We start from the raw sequence: 16,643 nt of genomic DNA, 5'->3' as shown, positions 1-16,643 counted from the left end.
TTAAAGATAGCTAAATGGATCAGCAAATACTGTATGGGGAAAGCTCCTCTGTATGCAGGTAGTTGTATGTACGCATGTATGTATCTGGAACCTGCTGGTGAGTGTGTGTAGTTTTACTTGGGCTCATATCACACGAAGTCACTTCTCCCCAGACCGTGTCGGGGTGCATGAGAAGGGCTTCGCAAGCCAGCTGCAGTGCAAAGGATAAAGAAGTATTGGTCTCCTGAGACCTAGGCAATTGATTTAGGCAAAAGCCGCAATGTCTCAACCTGCTTTTATGGCCTGCCCCACAGAATTACATCTGCTGACTTAATTCTGGAGGCAACAATTAATTCCAGAGGCAAAAATCATCCTGTAGCATTGGGAGCCAGCCTGTTGTTAGTGGTGCCTCCTGTGCAGGCAGCATTTTTCACTGGTTCCCTCTGGGCTTCTGTGGCTGCATAGAGGAGGCTGCACTTGACACTGCTCTGTCCCGCAGGGATCCTGCATGGGCACACACATCACAACAGACTGTATAAGTATGTGGGGTTTGCACCCCGCTTTCATTTGAAGGGAGACCTTAGAAAGGTTTTGTCACCAGAAGAGAGACCTTAGCAAAAGCAGTAGCTCCCAGATGGAAAAAAAAAAAAAAAAATTCCAACAGACATTTGAAAGACAAAGGAGAAAGCTCAGATCTTTGAAGATCTCACACCTGATGTCTGGAGAAGTCCCCTGTCTCGTTTTGCCACTGCTCGGAGCTAAGGAATCAAAGCAATAAGTGTTGAACCATGCTGCAACCCTGCAGGAGGGGGAAAAAAAGGGAAGGGGGAGAAGATCAGCAAAAGACAACTGAGCAGGATATAAAGACAGGATCAGATCTGGGAAAGGTTTCTCAGCGTGTAAACTCTGTAAATGCCCAGCTTTTTTGGAGCCTAATCCAAACATTTCCTACAGCATGTGGGAGTGCTCGAAACCTCAGCTTCCGACCCGAACTGGCCTGAGTGCTGAGCAGGTAACTATCCAGTATCAGCATATCTAAGAACCAGCCAGTACGGAAATCCTGGAGTGAGGTAATCTTACCCACTCACACCTCATAAAGCCTTGCAGGAACCTATCTATCTGGGAAATCAAAATCCAGGTTTAACGATCCAGAACCTTGTTGTGAAGGTCAGTATTTGTGACATTTAATTTTTAATTATTATCCCAAAGAACTGAGGAGGCCCTATGCTTTCTTGTTAAAACCCATCTGGAAAAACAGATGATAAGAAGAGCAGTAATAACACTGCTTGGATGATAGATGCAGGAAAAAGGAGAATACTATAGGTGTCATGCAGTTATTTCACTCAAGTACAAGCCAGGAAACGGGAGAGAGCTGCGGCTCCCTGCGGCGCAGCCCCCCCAGCCTGCCCCCTCTGCAGAGCTGCTTGGAGAATGCTGAGTCCCAGCTGAAAGAAAAAGCTGAACACCACAATTCGTTTCATCGGCAGGATTTCACAGAATGCACCTGTTTTTTTGTTTGTTTGGAGGTTTTTGTGTTTTTTTCCCCAGTGAAATAAAAGCAGAAAGCATTTACACTTCACTCCCCTTTTTTAGTCAGATATTTCTGATTGACTTTATACTTCTAGTAGAAAACCAATTTTTCTTTTCTTTTCGTTTTTTTTTTTACAATGAATATAATGAATAAATGTTAACCTGCTTAAATGCAAGGTCTTTATAAGGGATAATTTCTGAAAGAATTCATCTCTGACTCTTCGTGTACTCCTGGAAACCTCCGTGACTGAGTGTTCAGCATAGAGCAGTGCTCAGAATTGATCAGCTGCCATACCTGACACTGTGAGTGGTTTTCTGGACTTGTTTAAGAAAGTCTACGGGATTGCTTTTCAGATAAAAAAATCAAGTTCCTTATTTTTAACACACATCTATAAAGGGGAAAACAACAAATTTTTAAGTTGTTGCAACACACTTTATTTTGTCAGGCAAATAGTATTTTAGATATTCAATTAAATAGCACTATGTTAAACTACATTTTGTTCTTTCTTACACACTATATAATGCATATTCACTGTAATGACAGTTTCATCATGCTAGGAACTTGTACACATACCTACACTTTTAAAAACAAGATCTTCTTAATAAAACACGCATATCTACAGTAACAACAATTGCAAAGAACACATTGTTAGGTCAAGATTTCAGCAAACTTTACAAACTACACAAAATAAAAATAGCCAAAAAAATATCAGTACATGGTGAAGTTCTTAGCAGAGAACATATCTTTACATTTGGTGAAGTTATGCCTAGAAGTCATTTTGCTTTTGTATTTTTTAAGGAAAAAAATTATGTACATTATTTAGTAATCCTTAAAATAGGAAGTATTAAATAGCACAAACAATATTACAGTCTTAAGTTTTGGTGTTACCTACAGTAGAGGGGCTACTTTAAACACATAAAAATTGCAGTTTGTCTATTCTGTACATTTAAGTCCAAACCCTCAGCTGATATAAACCACAGTAGCTAAATGGACAGCAAGGAAGTTACATTAGTTTATACCAGCTGAGCATCTGGCTCCTGACTACTCTATACACAGGGGAAGGCTGCTAAAGCATGGAAGCTTGGACCAGTTACGCACTGACAGAAGCTTATTATATATATGCTGAAGTTTTCATGCAGCAGGAAAATGTTAGTTTAAGTATAATCCCTTAAACAGTCATACCATAATAATGGTATATGAAGCAGCTTTAAAAATATTATTTTATAATCATATGAAACTCTGAACTATGCTGATTGTTTTAACGGAATCCCTTATTGCCAATATTCTATTAGAAAACAGTGTAACTATAATTTCTGAGGCCTAATGGGGGCCTATTAAAATATCACTATACCTAACCACTTAAAGGGTAAATTGTACCCTTAAATACCTATTAATCACTATTCCATCTGGAAGCAATTATGATCCTCACAATAGACATTAATATCACACAAACTCTGCAGTGAATCTGCTGGGAAAATAGGAAGAGCATGGCAGCATACAGAGTATATGCACTAATGTCATTCCAGGAGGTAGTTCTATTTTGTGGCACTCGATTTTTGGTTTGTCACTTACACACTTCAGAAGTCAGTCATCCTCAGAAAAAAAAAAAAAGTAGTTTGCTGCACTGAAAGTCAGCTGGGGAAAAAAAAAAATAAAATACTTGTTTTGCCTTACCCATCTCATTTTCCTTTTTTTTCTCCAGAGTCTGCTTTGCCAGCTCTTGGGGCCAGATCCAAGCTCACTGAAGTCACAGAGAAAGTTTCCCAATGATTTCCACCAGAAGAACCTTAGATACCAGTGGCTACATCTTGCAGAAATATGCATTCAGGCCTTGATTAAGGAAAGCACTTAACTAGATGGCAATATATGAGCAGGCTGGCATTGCCATCCCCTTTGAAGCAAGCAGTAAGCACACAAACTAAATTCAAAGAGCTCCCACCAGCGTCAAAGGGACTTACGAGACAGTGTTTAAGTGGTTTGATCAATCAGGGCCTATTTCCCAGCTATTCTGCATCAGGTGGTGATAAAGTGACACATCTAACTGATATCAGGTAAATACCAGAGTCACCTCCACTGCACTACATCTTAATTCACACTGGCACAAACCCAGATGTGTTCTACGCCCTGGAGAGTTACTCCCAGCATATTCCAACAGAAGCAGAATCAAAATAATGCCCAAGTGTTTCAACAAAGACCCATTAAAATGTTTAAAACTATGTTTTAAAATACAGTATCCATCTGCTACTGGCTGGAACTAGCAACGTCTAAAAAATATTTTTTCTTATCTTCTTTGGGTTCAGTAATTATTTTCAATCAATTTTCTTTCCAGAAATTTACCATCTTTTTTTTTTTTTTTGAGCTTAACATAGCTCAGTTTTGAGCTGAACACTACTTTATATTTTTGTATACTATCATAAAATATCGTGGAATAAACCACAATTTTTCTAAGGTACTCATACATTTTTAATACCTGTTATCTATCTCCTTTGAACAGACTCAGTGGCTTTCGGAACACTCTTACACAGTAAAATGAGGAAGATTTGTCCCTGTTTTTTGGCACTAGTGTTGCTCAAAAAAAAAAAAAAAAAAGTGATAGTTTTTCCCAGGATGGCTTGATGCACATTTACTCAGTTTTCAACTAAACATACTTCATTAGACTTGACAGCTGCTTCTTAAACAAAAATATTTCTGTTTAAACATGCCTCTCAAGTTGTTATACTTTTTGGTTTTTGACCCAAACCCATTTTTCAGTTTTATTTTTCCCTCATTCTTTTTTTTTTCTTTTTTTTTTTCCCTGATCTTCTTTTCAGCAGAAAATGGAAAATAAGAGGAAATTATGAAAATAACATTGAAATGAAAAAGGGTACAAAGACTGGAAAATGGAAATGGCTTAATTAAAAACTTCTAGTTAAAATATTTGTAACTTCGAGAAAACAGTTGAAAAAATAATGTTTTAAAATTTTCAAAGACACTCATGACTTGTTTCCACATTGTAGACCAGCTCCAATTGAATCATGAAACAGATTAAAGATAACTTACGTTTTTCATTTCTGAGTAAACACTATACAGTATACCCACATTCTGTCCTTTGAAAAAAACTGGAGTGTAATTCTTTGAAAAATAGCTAAAATACCTAAGTCACTTAGGTGTTTTTCAAAATTGTATGTATACTGAACATTTTCATGTTACCTTTGTGCCACTTATAAAGCTATGTAGTGTTATAGGACACCCTATTTTAATAAAAATCAATATGAGCAGAGATATTTTAAGTTACATTCCAGAACTCATTAATTTATTACAACTCATACTATGCACAATAATCAGTGTTTCCTCTGATAAAGTATATAATTTTTTTTTCTTCTACTCATTCCTTCATTTGACCTCTGAATGAATGAAACATTTCTACTATACTTGCTTCCTATCAGCATGCATTCACATGATTTGAACAATGAGTGAAAGCTGTAAACTCAATATTGAACAGTAAACAAGAATAAACTCATGTTCTTAAATGCAGTGCAAGGAAATCTTAGTACCATCCTACTCTGAGCATGCATCTTAGCCCAGATTCTTTCACCACCAGTCTGGTTGGTACAGTTCCAGAGTTGCAAGATAATGCATTGATTTTGTAAAAATTTCTATTCAGCTGTAATTAAATACTGACATGTTAAAGGTGAATCTGGTTTAAGATGAATACCCCGCTTTGCTTCTAGGACAGAGCCCAACCTAGTGTCAGCAAGCATCTAGGAAAGAAAATGCTCTCAATTATTTTCTTTAGTTAAGTTACACTGCATTTTATTGGGAGACGGATCTTTTCTGAGGCTTGTTGGATTTTTATTTAAATTTTTATCAGATTTGCTCAAATTTGTTCTCAATAGACAAATATAAGCCCCCTATAGTGAGGACAAAGATATCTATTACTACAAAATAAAATTAAGATCCAGGTAATTGATTCCTTCTGTTTCTACTTTTCCTGCTATTGATAAGGGCCTTTAGTTTGCTGTAGTCCCCTCTCATCTTCTGGGATTCTTCCCTCTGCTGACCTTGCTGTCTACTGTCTTTGCAGTACTGGTTAATCATCTGCATTTCTGAGTGGCTGAAAGCTCCCACAAAGTCCTTTGGGTGGAACTGCAGCGCTCGCACCGAGCTGGCCCAGGTCCAAGGGGACCACTTGTCAGTCATGAAGGCCACCATCTCTGAATCCAACACTTTGAAATTGATCTTTGCCAAGGTCTGCTTGAAGCTGTTCTCTGTTGCGATGCAGTGGTAAAGCCCCCGGTCGCTGTCTTGGACAGAGCGAATGAGGAGTCCTTGCTCAGTAGCTATGATCCTCTCATTCAGCTTGACCTAAAGGGCAAAACGACAGAAGGAATGTTTTAGGGAATGTTATGGAACAACAGAGTCTTGGACCTCTTGGTAAATCTCACTTCGAACACCTCTTTCTTTCTTAACGGGTTTCATAAAGGTACTGTGTTTTGCTTTATCGTATCTCCCAGAGACCACTGCTATTGCTATTGTTAGGAGAGAACTTACCTCAAGGTAGGTAAGTGTCGCTAAAGAAAAGGACTTCAATATTTTTATTTGTTATGTTACAATAGATTGGATCAGGATGAAGACAAAGATGCAAATCTGAAGACTACCTGAAAGAAGAGTTTTCATAATGTTCAAATAGCAGAACTGAGGAAATGAACTTTTATTTGCCAGGGCTACACCCCTGAGAATGTCCCTTCCAGCATCAGAGACTGCTGCCGAGTCTAGATGGAAGAAAGGCGCAAAATTGGGGTTGATCTGTCATTGAACACAAGGTGGCTTCTGGTTAAATGTTTTGACTTTGAGCAGGTTCCCGGGGCTAACTTCTGAAGAACTCTAGCTGCACTGCGGAGTCTATAGCCTGGTGTAGAAGTTCTCATCACAGTGACCTCAGCTGGGACTTGGCTCACTGGAAACCAAGAGCAATATCTCAACTCTCCTATTTCCTTTCTGGCTTCAGACTCTGGACAATCCCAGGAGATGGTCACATCATCTGAAGGAAGGAAGCTACTGCAGCTTGTTGAGTTATCATCTGATCTTAAATGATTGTGCACACGTGCCTTTGCATATCAGCTGTGAAGTGTAGAAATTGCTAATTTAACCCATTGTGAAAGAATACCAGTGCTGGTATTTTTATGAATGACACTTCTATTTTGCCACTGCACTTTGAATTATACCTGATTTCCTTGGGCATTCATTTATTTACTATGCTATTCTGTTATTGTAAACATTTGTAGACATTGTGGAGGTAAGATTTTCAGAAATCTGAGAGCTTGAAATGTAATTAACCCTTTGATTTCTTTAGTTTGTCTGTTGTTATTTAAAACTGCATTGATTCTAATACAGTTATTGACCATAAGAACAAAAAAGGGAGATGCTCTGCTGAAACAAAGTGTTAAAGAATTGCACCTAGATTGCCAGGACACGGCTTGAGTTTTTGAAGAGTACCTGAGAAAAACAGCATGAAAGACTCAGTGAAAGGCTTGTAAGTCCTTGGAAAATGGCCTGATATGAGAATAATGTTTTTCAGTATTCATAATCTATCAACAGACACCATATTATTTAATATTTCCTTTGGAAAGATGTTCCTTCTTATTCATATAGTAACTACCTTAGATTTGAAATGGATTTTTCCCCTTTTATGTTACTTAAGGAAGGCACATTCCCCATAAACAATCATACGGTATATTACAGTGCTGAAACTTGAGAGCCTTAGAGAGTGCAGTAATGGAAAATGTGATTGCACCATGGTGGGGAAATGCTTTTGTCAATACGTGTTCTTAGCCTGGACTAGTTTCTTGCTAAAGAAACCTTTCACATTTCTCCCACTTTTGCCTTTTGTCTCTTCAATAGCACAGAAGGGCTACTGCATGCTGGCTTCTTCCTGAACTTTATATAGGTTATTGCTTTTATGCCTATTTCCTCAGATCAATAAGAAGTCCTGAGTGCTGCAAATCTTCAGTTTGCAATTAGTAAGGTGTGAAGAAAAAATTCATTAACTAGTTCCCTGACTTTAGGGGCTGACAGGAATTTTCTGATAGCCATTCTGTTCTGACAGAAATCACTGGGGCTGAGGAGTCAAGTCCCAGCTATACCGAAGAGTCTGCCCTTATTTATGTGAGTAAAGTGCTGGCCACTGTCCTGCATCCACACAAATTTTCCAGCTTCGCTGTAACCAGACTGTCTGATGAAAACACAGATGCTCCCTCGCCTTGGCCCAGGGAGTGATGAGATGCTGACTGAGGTCCCTTCCAGAGCTACTGCTCATATTACTCACCTCTTTCCTCCTGTCATTGTCTTTCTGTAGCAGCCACTTAATAGAAGCCTGAGGAGATTTGGGTGTGCATTCGAGAAAGGTGGTGTTGTTTTTTACTCCATACTGAACTATTTCTGCAGCGTTTCTGTATGCTAGAAAGAAAAAGAAAACAGGTCAGGCTACTGTGAATGACGATTTGATATAGAAAGCAAGTAACTGTTTGCAATACCGGTAAAATGAATATCTGATCCTGATATTGGCCAATAATAAGTAATTTAAGGCACAGAATTTTCAGAGAAATGAAATGAAATGTGAAGAAGCGCATCCAGTTCCAAATACCAGTGATTTCAATCCGACATGGTCTGTTCTGAGAAAGTAGGATACCTGTGGGCTGGCAAGCTCTGCTGATGGGATAACTGAGCTCAGGGATATTGTTCCCTGAAATGAGCTCATTCTCTACTACTACAAGAACACATGTCTAGAACTATCCAAAGGAGAATGAAGCATTTAATATCTTTCTTCACACTTCACCAGTTTACAAGCTGGGGGGCTATGGCTGCATGACTCAAAATACAGCAGCCTGCCCCAGCGAAGGCTCTGGCTGTTCCAGCTGCGTGCAGCATCACAGGGAGGCGAGAGAGGGCAGACTTGGCTCCCACTCCTCCTGCAAAGCGAGGAAGGGACTTGGCTCTAAATCTGAAATGCAATGAGTACGTAGACAGGCCAGCAACAGAGAGCAGGACAGATTTATAGCACTCCAGCAACACCTGGGCAAGTGCTGAGCGTATGTCATCGCTTAGACTTGTTGTGCCCCTTTATAGTCTTGATAGATGAACAATTGGCAGTTACCGGTAGGAACTTTTACATGCTCATTGCTTGGCCCAAATCATAGTATTTGTCCTGAAAACAATACACTTCCAGATTTAAAAGCTTACATCATATATGAAATACATTTTTTTTTTTGACAAAGGAGCAATGGATACCAAATGATATGAGAAATGCAAATACCTAGAGGTCTACACGTCTAAAATCTCACTCTGTTTTGCACAGTCCTAAGACTGGTTTTCCTCAGACTCTACTTTATCTCTCATTCTTTTCAGCTTCTTTCATCAACCGATATGTGAAATTGGAATCTATTCTGCTAAAGGAAGGAGACTTTGCTTGGTTCTAGTTCTTCAAAGTTTTTAGCACATTTATGAGGTTGTACCAAAATCAATTGTAACTTTTAGGAGAATAATGTGGAAATATTTTGCATTCAAAAACCGTAAGCTAGAAAAGAGCTTATCTGTGGGCTGACCTATCTGTAGCTGTGGAACAGTGAGAATCAGAGCTGCAACATATTATTATTAATTTTATGTACACTGGAACTAGGTGTACCACAGAAAGGCATTTTTGTCTGTTTAATTGATCAATATATATCTAAATTCTTACCTGCTCCATACTACTACTACTCATACATGCTAAGAAAAAGACTGAGAGAACATAAATGCATTTCTCTAATGTCCATAAGGGCTAACACAAGCATAACAATATTAAACAGAACACTTGAAAAGCAATCATACAAGCCCCTTAGTTCTTGATGATCTATTTAAAAATCGCAATATGCCAAAAATGTTGAGTTATACATGCTGAGAAGTCTAAGGCATGCAACCTATGATGTTTAAAGACTTAATTTCAAGATTATGGTTCCCTATGAACTTGGAAGATTTCTTGCTGTTGCCTGACTCCCTGCTCTTTTGTCCTTTAGGTAGATTTAATTTTCCCCCCCAACATAGTAGTTTTGCTATAAGTGGCTTTAATTATATTTTGAAAGAGTCTAAGTTGCTGTTTCTTTTTATCTTTTTTTCCACTGGGGAAACAACTGACATCTACCTATGCTACATCCCACCGCTGTCACCAAAACATCCTTTAAAAAGTTGCTAAAATACATAAACCTATAAATACATCCACATTAAAAGAAACGGTTGGAAAACAAGAAACCTGTTTCACAAGACTGTCAAGGTTTAAACATTTGTTTTCCCTCAGCCCAGAAAGCAGACAGTTGACATTGTCACATTTTCCACCCAGAAAGAGGAGTCACCCACCCTTGGGACAGACAATGGGTGGGTGGTCACAGCACATGCCTGCAAGGTAGGACACGCAGCTCAAGTTACTTCATGATTCAGAGCCTAAGCTTTAATATGGATCTCTCAGAGCTCAGGTACATACTCTAATGGTGGGGTCATCTTTTGTATTTACCTGTTGAAACTATTCAGCTTCATATAAATGACCTAATACTGAGTCATGGGGAAAGACCCGCTGGCGCTGTAGATGGGAAGCTAGAGCACAATTAGCCGCAGTTGGGCTGAGGGATCTACACCTGAGTGACTGTTGTGGTCTGTTTTGATCCAGGAGATTCTTCTGAGACCCAGCAGAGACCATTTCAGTGGAATTATTATTTACTGAACCTTTCACATGCAACTCTTAAAGCATTGTTCTTTCATTCAAAAAAGTCAATCAAAAATTTACAATCAGATCTATTATATGATCTCCACATGGTACAGATGAGAATGCACTTCAAAATGCAGGCTCAGAAACAGAGGTGAAAGGAGCATAATTCTCTAATACGTGCCCTTGATTTGATGGCTTACATTGCCACCACCTAGCTCAGACATGCATGTGGTTGAAGAGGATTAAGCTGCCTTTATGTATGTGTCTACTCTTACTATGACTTTGGCCATATTTGACTGCTGTCCATCAATTTGGAGAAAGTGGTAGCTGGGAGGGCAGAGCATTGGCTCACTTGTCCACCCACTCCATGCCAGGCTGATGAAACAGTTGCACATGCTGGAACTAAGAGACTTCATAAAGAGATTTGGAATGGTTTATTTTCCCATGTAAAGAGAGAAAGGAATAATCCTAATTCAAAAGACAGGCCTAGAACTTGCTGTTTGCTGAAAGATGTGCTCCAAAACTCAATATGGCATCAAATATTCAGAATAATTTTGAGGTCCAAGACTTAAATACATGAAGAGGCATTAATAAAGACTGAAGGGATTTAGAAGTAGAAAAGCCCTCAAACTAACTGTACTTGTTTCTAGTAAACACTGTCAGATTCTCATTTCATGTATGCTAAACTATGTATTTCATGGTTCATCATTTTATCATACGTATGCAAGTTTCATGTAATTGCAAGGAAATATGTTAAAATCAAATCAAAACAAAACTCAGACTTGGAAAATAATTATGCTTTACCAGTAAACCACACAGATAATGTGAGTTATGATGAATCACATAAATGAAAGTCATGCATTCTTTATATAGCATGAGGATCTCTAAATTATAGTACCTTTCAGGTTGAAACCTCGGCACTGAGTCAGAGGATTTCCATGTCTCACGTCTTGCCTACGACTCCTCCTGAAATATTTTGTAAAAACAAAATGTTATTCCAAGATAGCTACACTGCAAATAAACACTTTTTTTATTTGTGGGTTTGGGTTTTTTTTACTAGATCAACTGTTAGGGATAGTTCATGACCTACTGTGAGCGTGCTTTACTCTTGGTAGGCTTGCTAGAGTGAAGATACTGTTTAAGTGAATAATCAGTTTATCAAATGTTTGTACTTTTGGTAGGTAAATAGTTTTGCAATGGTGGTATAGAGATGGAAGGGTTAGAGGTGATGCATGAAATAGACATAGCTTCACAGTTGCAAGACCTAACATTCAAAGCCAGAACCCCCAGCTGGAACTCTTCATAAAGGCAAGCACCTACGGATGAGATGCGTAAGAGTCACAGTGCTTGTATCTAATGCGCCAACAGAAAATTAAGATATAGGGCATGCTCCCTCCTTGATTTTGGCAGGCACCTTATTTTTAGTGCCTCTAGCCACCTTGGTAGCAGTGTGACTGAAGTATTCATCCAGAATAGTGGAGAGCTAAGATTCAGTTCTGTTGTCTGCTTGAGGGTATCTATTGCCAAAAGATACTCAAACTCACCAAGTCTCAGAATATTTCTAAATGAGACTTTGTTATATTATTTGGATGACAGACGCAAAATCACGATTCTGTAGCAAATTAGTTAGGGAGCTTACTGGGATTGGGAACACTGGCATTTCAGCCCTCCTCAGCTAGGAGGTCACAGCTCTCAGAATTCAGTGCATGAAACTGTGCTACCTGAATTTTTTATTCTTAAGATCTGTTATTTTATTTGCTGAATATTCTGTAAGTTAGCTCAGTATTTATCAAGTTCAACAAAAAAATATATTGGTGATAGATTGTTGCAAATGGATGCTGCTGGGATACGGAACAGCTGTATTCTGAACTATGTAATAATGACTTGCAAGATCAGAAACCATGAAAAAAGCCCCTGGAACTCCAGTACTGCTGAGTGAAGGGTGATGCCTCTATGGCCACATTATACCAGGTAGTGCACAAACACCCAGAGACAGTGTTTATAATCCTGTGTCACCCGATCCTTCACTGCATTGTTTTAAAAGGAAACATTTGAAAGGTGATGTTTCAAAGGAGTAATTTCTGACATTCCAAGTATATTTTTGATGGTAACCATCAAAAATATTTCATCTTTTGCCTTGGGATCTTAACCCTTGTGAACTATTTATGTGAGTCAAAGGAGACAATGAAGAATTTCTGAGTGAATTTCAGGATTCCGGTGCTACCGTGAGCTGCTCCACACTGTCAGAAATGGCAGGCCGCTTGCATTAAGCAGTTCTGAGAATGTAAACTTACAGTCTGATATTTATAAAAAAAAAGTTGAGAAGGTGGTGCTTAGAAAATAAAGATAATACTGTCAGGTGTTTTGGGTAAATCAATGTTGGATGAGGAACCACAGTAATCCATGGGAGACAGAAGTGTCAAAAGAAGCACATAAGCAAGTATGTCCAGCAGATACTACTGTCTAGACTATGGGATTTGGCTCTAATTACCAAAGTTTTCTCCTTCACAATCTTTCTTGTTAGATAAAGTGACAACTCATTTCCTTCACATATGAAAACCAGATTTTTTTCCATACAGTTTCAGGTGTTTATTTTGGTTTGATATAAAAAGCAAATTGCAAACAAAACGTCAGCATGAAAGCAAGCCCCAGTGGAAATAACCTTGGGTGTATATAATGGGGATGGCAAAGAATCCACTGGAAACTGCGCAGACTGGGTATACCTGACTGCTCATTATATCTTTTGGCAGCTATGTTAGTGTAGGAGGTAGGTGGCCTGAGACTTGGGGATTTTTCTTTTCTTTCCTCCCCCCATCTTCTGACCTTTGTTCCATGGAAGAAAACAATCATTTTGCCGACTGGAGGCTGAATATGCTGAGTGAAAGCAGTAAAAACTCCAGATACTTTGCCAACGGATACATGGCCAGGTTAGCCTTTACCTTTCAATCTCAAATAAGGAATGAGTCAAGAAAACTTTGCAATAACAAAAGCAATTGTCTATAATCCCAGGGGATGACATTGTCATCAGCTGGTTGGGTCACTGAAGCAGAGCCAAGCTTTGCCTGTTTCTGTCCACTGTCTGCCTCCATGTAGGTAAAGGAGTAAAGCCCATTAACTGCATCTGGTATTCTGCATCTACAGCTCAGGTGCAGGCAGTGAGCGCAGTGGCACGTGGTGGGTAAAGCTCTGGCATACATCTGAAAGGTTCATCTCCTCTGCAGTAATACCTCATTGTGTATTCTGTAGCTTTGTTTGTCTATGATGAAGTGAAATCTTAGTAATACAAGAGCTCACTACAGCCTCCTGCTATTAAATATTTCCCTTGGGAGGAGGAAAGAGGCTCCTGTTTTGCATAAGAATTATGAGATGGACTATTAGCTCTGCTGTAAATTAAAGAGAAATTGCTTTCCCTGTCTGCTTTAATAAATCTCATGTCAAAAACTCCAAATCTGCAGGCATTACATGGAAATCACATTTGCCTAAAATTTCCCTGGAAATAATTCTTCTCACTTAGGAGCAAATGAGGAACAAAAAAAAATAAATGACTTTATTCCTCAGACAGCCCGAGAGGTATTTTGCTGTGTTTAGGGCTATCATAATTACATCCATAGCAAGCAACTGAATTTAAACAAAGGGAAAAAATGTTTCACTGATTTTGTGTGCGTGAGCCAGAAGGATTAATATGATTAGGAATGTTTTTTTACTTCTTTTTTTCAGTCCGTTATTTTAAATATGAAAAGGCAAGCTCTTTATCATACACTCTTGCAACACACACTCCTAGGTGATGAACAATGCCAAGCACAATAGCTACGGAGGTATTGTTTGTAAATGCTCCTGAAAGGAATGACATCCCACTTCTCCATCACATTACAGCACCCCAGGCTACATAGCAGAACAAAAGCCTTTCATCGCAGACTTCACTGGCCTGCTTAGTACTGCTCACCTTTTCCCTGTGGGGTAAAACCTGGAGCAGGAGTTTCCATCCCAGGCACAGTATGGATCTCGGGCTAGGCAACAGTCGGCACAGGCGGTCCCGTAGATGTGGCAGCGATGCAAGGACACCTGGGTGACCCCTTCATCTGAGCTCACGTACAGCTGTTGCTGTAGAAGGAAATGGAAAGATTTATTTCAGATGTGGAGGAGCTTCACCCAAGACTCGGCTAAAGCACCTAAAAACCTTTCAATTAATTTTGGAATTAACTCAAGACCAAAAGGGGAGCCACTAATATACATAAAGCCAAGACAAACAGAAATCCCCCAGGTGAACAGGCCTATAATATTTCCACCTTCCTGTCAGAAAACACTTAGAAACACTGGGGAATGTTAATGTTTTTTGGACATTGAGTGTCATTGTTCTGTTCTGGGGCACATAGGCTGAGTTAATATTGCTCAGATTTGAGAACTTGGTTCTTACTCAGTAAGGATTATTGGCTCAGGCCTTTGAACTAAGTATTTTCTCTGCATATAGTCACTTTAATAAATATTATGCAGAGTTCCTGGTTGGATTCTCCAGTGCATGGATTTCCAAGACATAAAACCTAGAGATTATGTTGAGGCTTAGGGCCAGATTCTGATAGCCTTATATACCTGGACAAATAAGCCAGAAGAACTTCTATAATAAATTAGAGCTTTTGCAAAAGAAGTTCAAAGTGAATAGGTCATCACCAAAATCTGGGCCAAAATGACTGCTTTACTCAGCAACAATTAACCAATCATTCTTAAAATATAAATTAATGATCAACAAAAACCTTGAAACTCTCCCGATCTTTTTGTCATAAAACTAAAAAATTACACTAAATTCAATTAAGTGAATAATGTTTACTTATTAGTAATTTTATAAAATATTGAGCAACATGTTGCTTGCAAAATCATGGAATACATATTTTTAGTTTGGGCATTTAACATTTCAGCAGAAATCCTCTCAGCTCTATTCATCATTCTTACTGTCATCATTTATTACTAAGAAACAAAGACGCACAATTGCACCATGGACCCAACAGCCCCAACACTGCCTTTCTGCATGGATCAGACTTCCAGGGGAAAATTTTATTTAGGCCTTAAAGAAAAAAAGGGGAGAGCAAATTTCCTCTTTTAGTACTTTTTTTCCTTAATTCTCAAACAAAACAACAAAAAAATGGACACTTTCAGTGAATTAGAAATGATACATAATGAATAGAAATTCTTTTATCTTAGTGGCTCTGGAATATAAAAAACAGCTCATGCGAACTTCAGTCAAGTTTCTCCATATTCATTATGGAACATCTGCCTATACTTAGTATGCTGCACAAAACCTGGTATTCTAACACCTTTAAGTCAATTTGCTTCTCAATTAATAAGCACTAAGTAAGCATCCTACTTTTCTTTACCTTTTTAGATGAAATCTTCATTGTCGTTATAGGAGAATTACTCTGAAAGACAAAATTCCAAACCACATTTATAAGGACTCTCTTGTTAATACTGTCCCAACATTAAAATTTAAAATTCAATAAAACCTAAGTAAGTCATAGCTAAGAAAACTATAACTTTTCATATCTTACAAAGGCATTACTCACTCCTACTAATTTTTTGCTATTTTCAGAACTAAACAAATTACATATATACAATTAATGTCTCACACAATGTATTGGCTAAACTCAACCGCATTATTATTACTCAAGTGCATCAACAAGTTTTTGTACACTTCTAATTAACCTGCATCTGTGTTACCTCAGCAATATAGGAGCAATGTGTTTTGAAGCCATTATTCTCACTTTGTAATAAGCAACAATGTTTGTTCTTTGATGATGATGATAAGGAAAAATCATACAATAGCTCATGCATATTTACCACATGATCTGGATAAGAATATGTCATATTTCTCCTACACATTTTCTACAGTGCATAGAGTTTGGTTACCATCCAACATATACGTTCAGATAATCAATGACTAGAATGTTAAAAATGGCATGTGTGTTATTGAACGTTTCTTTCCCAGAGACAGTACTGTATACTACTGTGTGTCACCGCTGCAGTCTTTTATTGTCTGTGTCCAAACCAAACGTCAAAGAGCTAGAAAAGGAATTATCAAATTCATTGCCTTAAGCAAGTGAAGCAATTCATTATTCTCATCCGAACAAATGATAAAATTGATGGTAATAAAAATGCTCAGGATTTTTTTAAGATTTAGCATTTGTTCAGTCACAAAAGAAAGCCATAACGGTGGGCTAGGATTAATTGCAGTGGACTACAAGCACAGCAGGGAGGCCAGGACTAGAAACGCTGGCTGCGAATCACGTGAATTGACAAAGGTTGGAAGGAGTTTAGGGCTGCTGCAGTATTTCATGAACTGTCTAGAGACTCAAGGTCAAATGCAACATTGGATCTGATGCCACATTCTCCTTTCCTTGCTTATACTCTGGAAAGGAATCAGTGCTTTGCTTA

General features: G+C 38.4%; 1 protein-coding gene across 2 annotated transcripts in view; it reads right to left on the bottom strand.

Annotated features, from left to right (window-relative positions):
• Positions 1 to 3,054: 3,054 nt before the first annotated feature.
• Positions 3,055 to 16,643, bottom strand: part of SEMA3C (semaphorin 3C) — a 123,573-nt gene continuing 109,984 nt past the window's right edge. For both annotated transcript variants that reach the window (XM_030015335.2, XM_030015336.2), the window contains exons 14-18: positions 15,590 to 15,631; positions 14,167 to 14,324; positions 11,122 to 11,189; positions 7,815 to 7,945; positions 3,055 to 5,854 (exon numbers count right to left, since the gene is read on the bottom strand). In XM_030015335.2, coding sequence (XP_029871195.1) covers positions 5,441 to 5,854; positions 7,815 to 7,945; positions 11,122 to 11,189; positions 14,167 to 14,324; positions 15,590 to 15,631 — 813 coding nt within the window. In that variant the 3' untranslated portion in view covers positions 3,055 to 5,440. The remainder of the gene's footprint in view (positions 5,855 to 7,814; positions 7,946 to 11,121; positions 11,190 to 14,166; positions 14,325 to 15,589; positions 15,632 to 16,643) is intronic.

The sequence above is a fragment of the Aquila chrysaetos genome, chromosome 5, assembly GCF_900496995.4.
Source record: "Aquila chrysaetos chrysaetos chromosome 5, bAquChr1.4, whole genome shotgun sequence".
Taxonomy (NCBI): domain Eukaryota; kingdom Metazoa; phylum Chordata; class Aves; order Accipitriformes; family Accipitridae; genus Aquila; species Aquila chrysaetos.
This window is presented reverse-complemented; position numbering and strand designations above follow the sequence as displayed.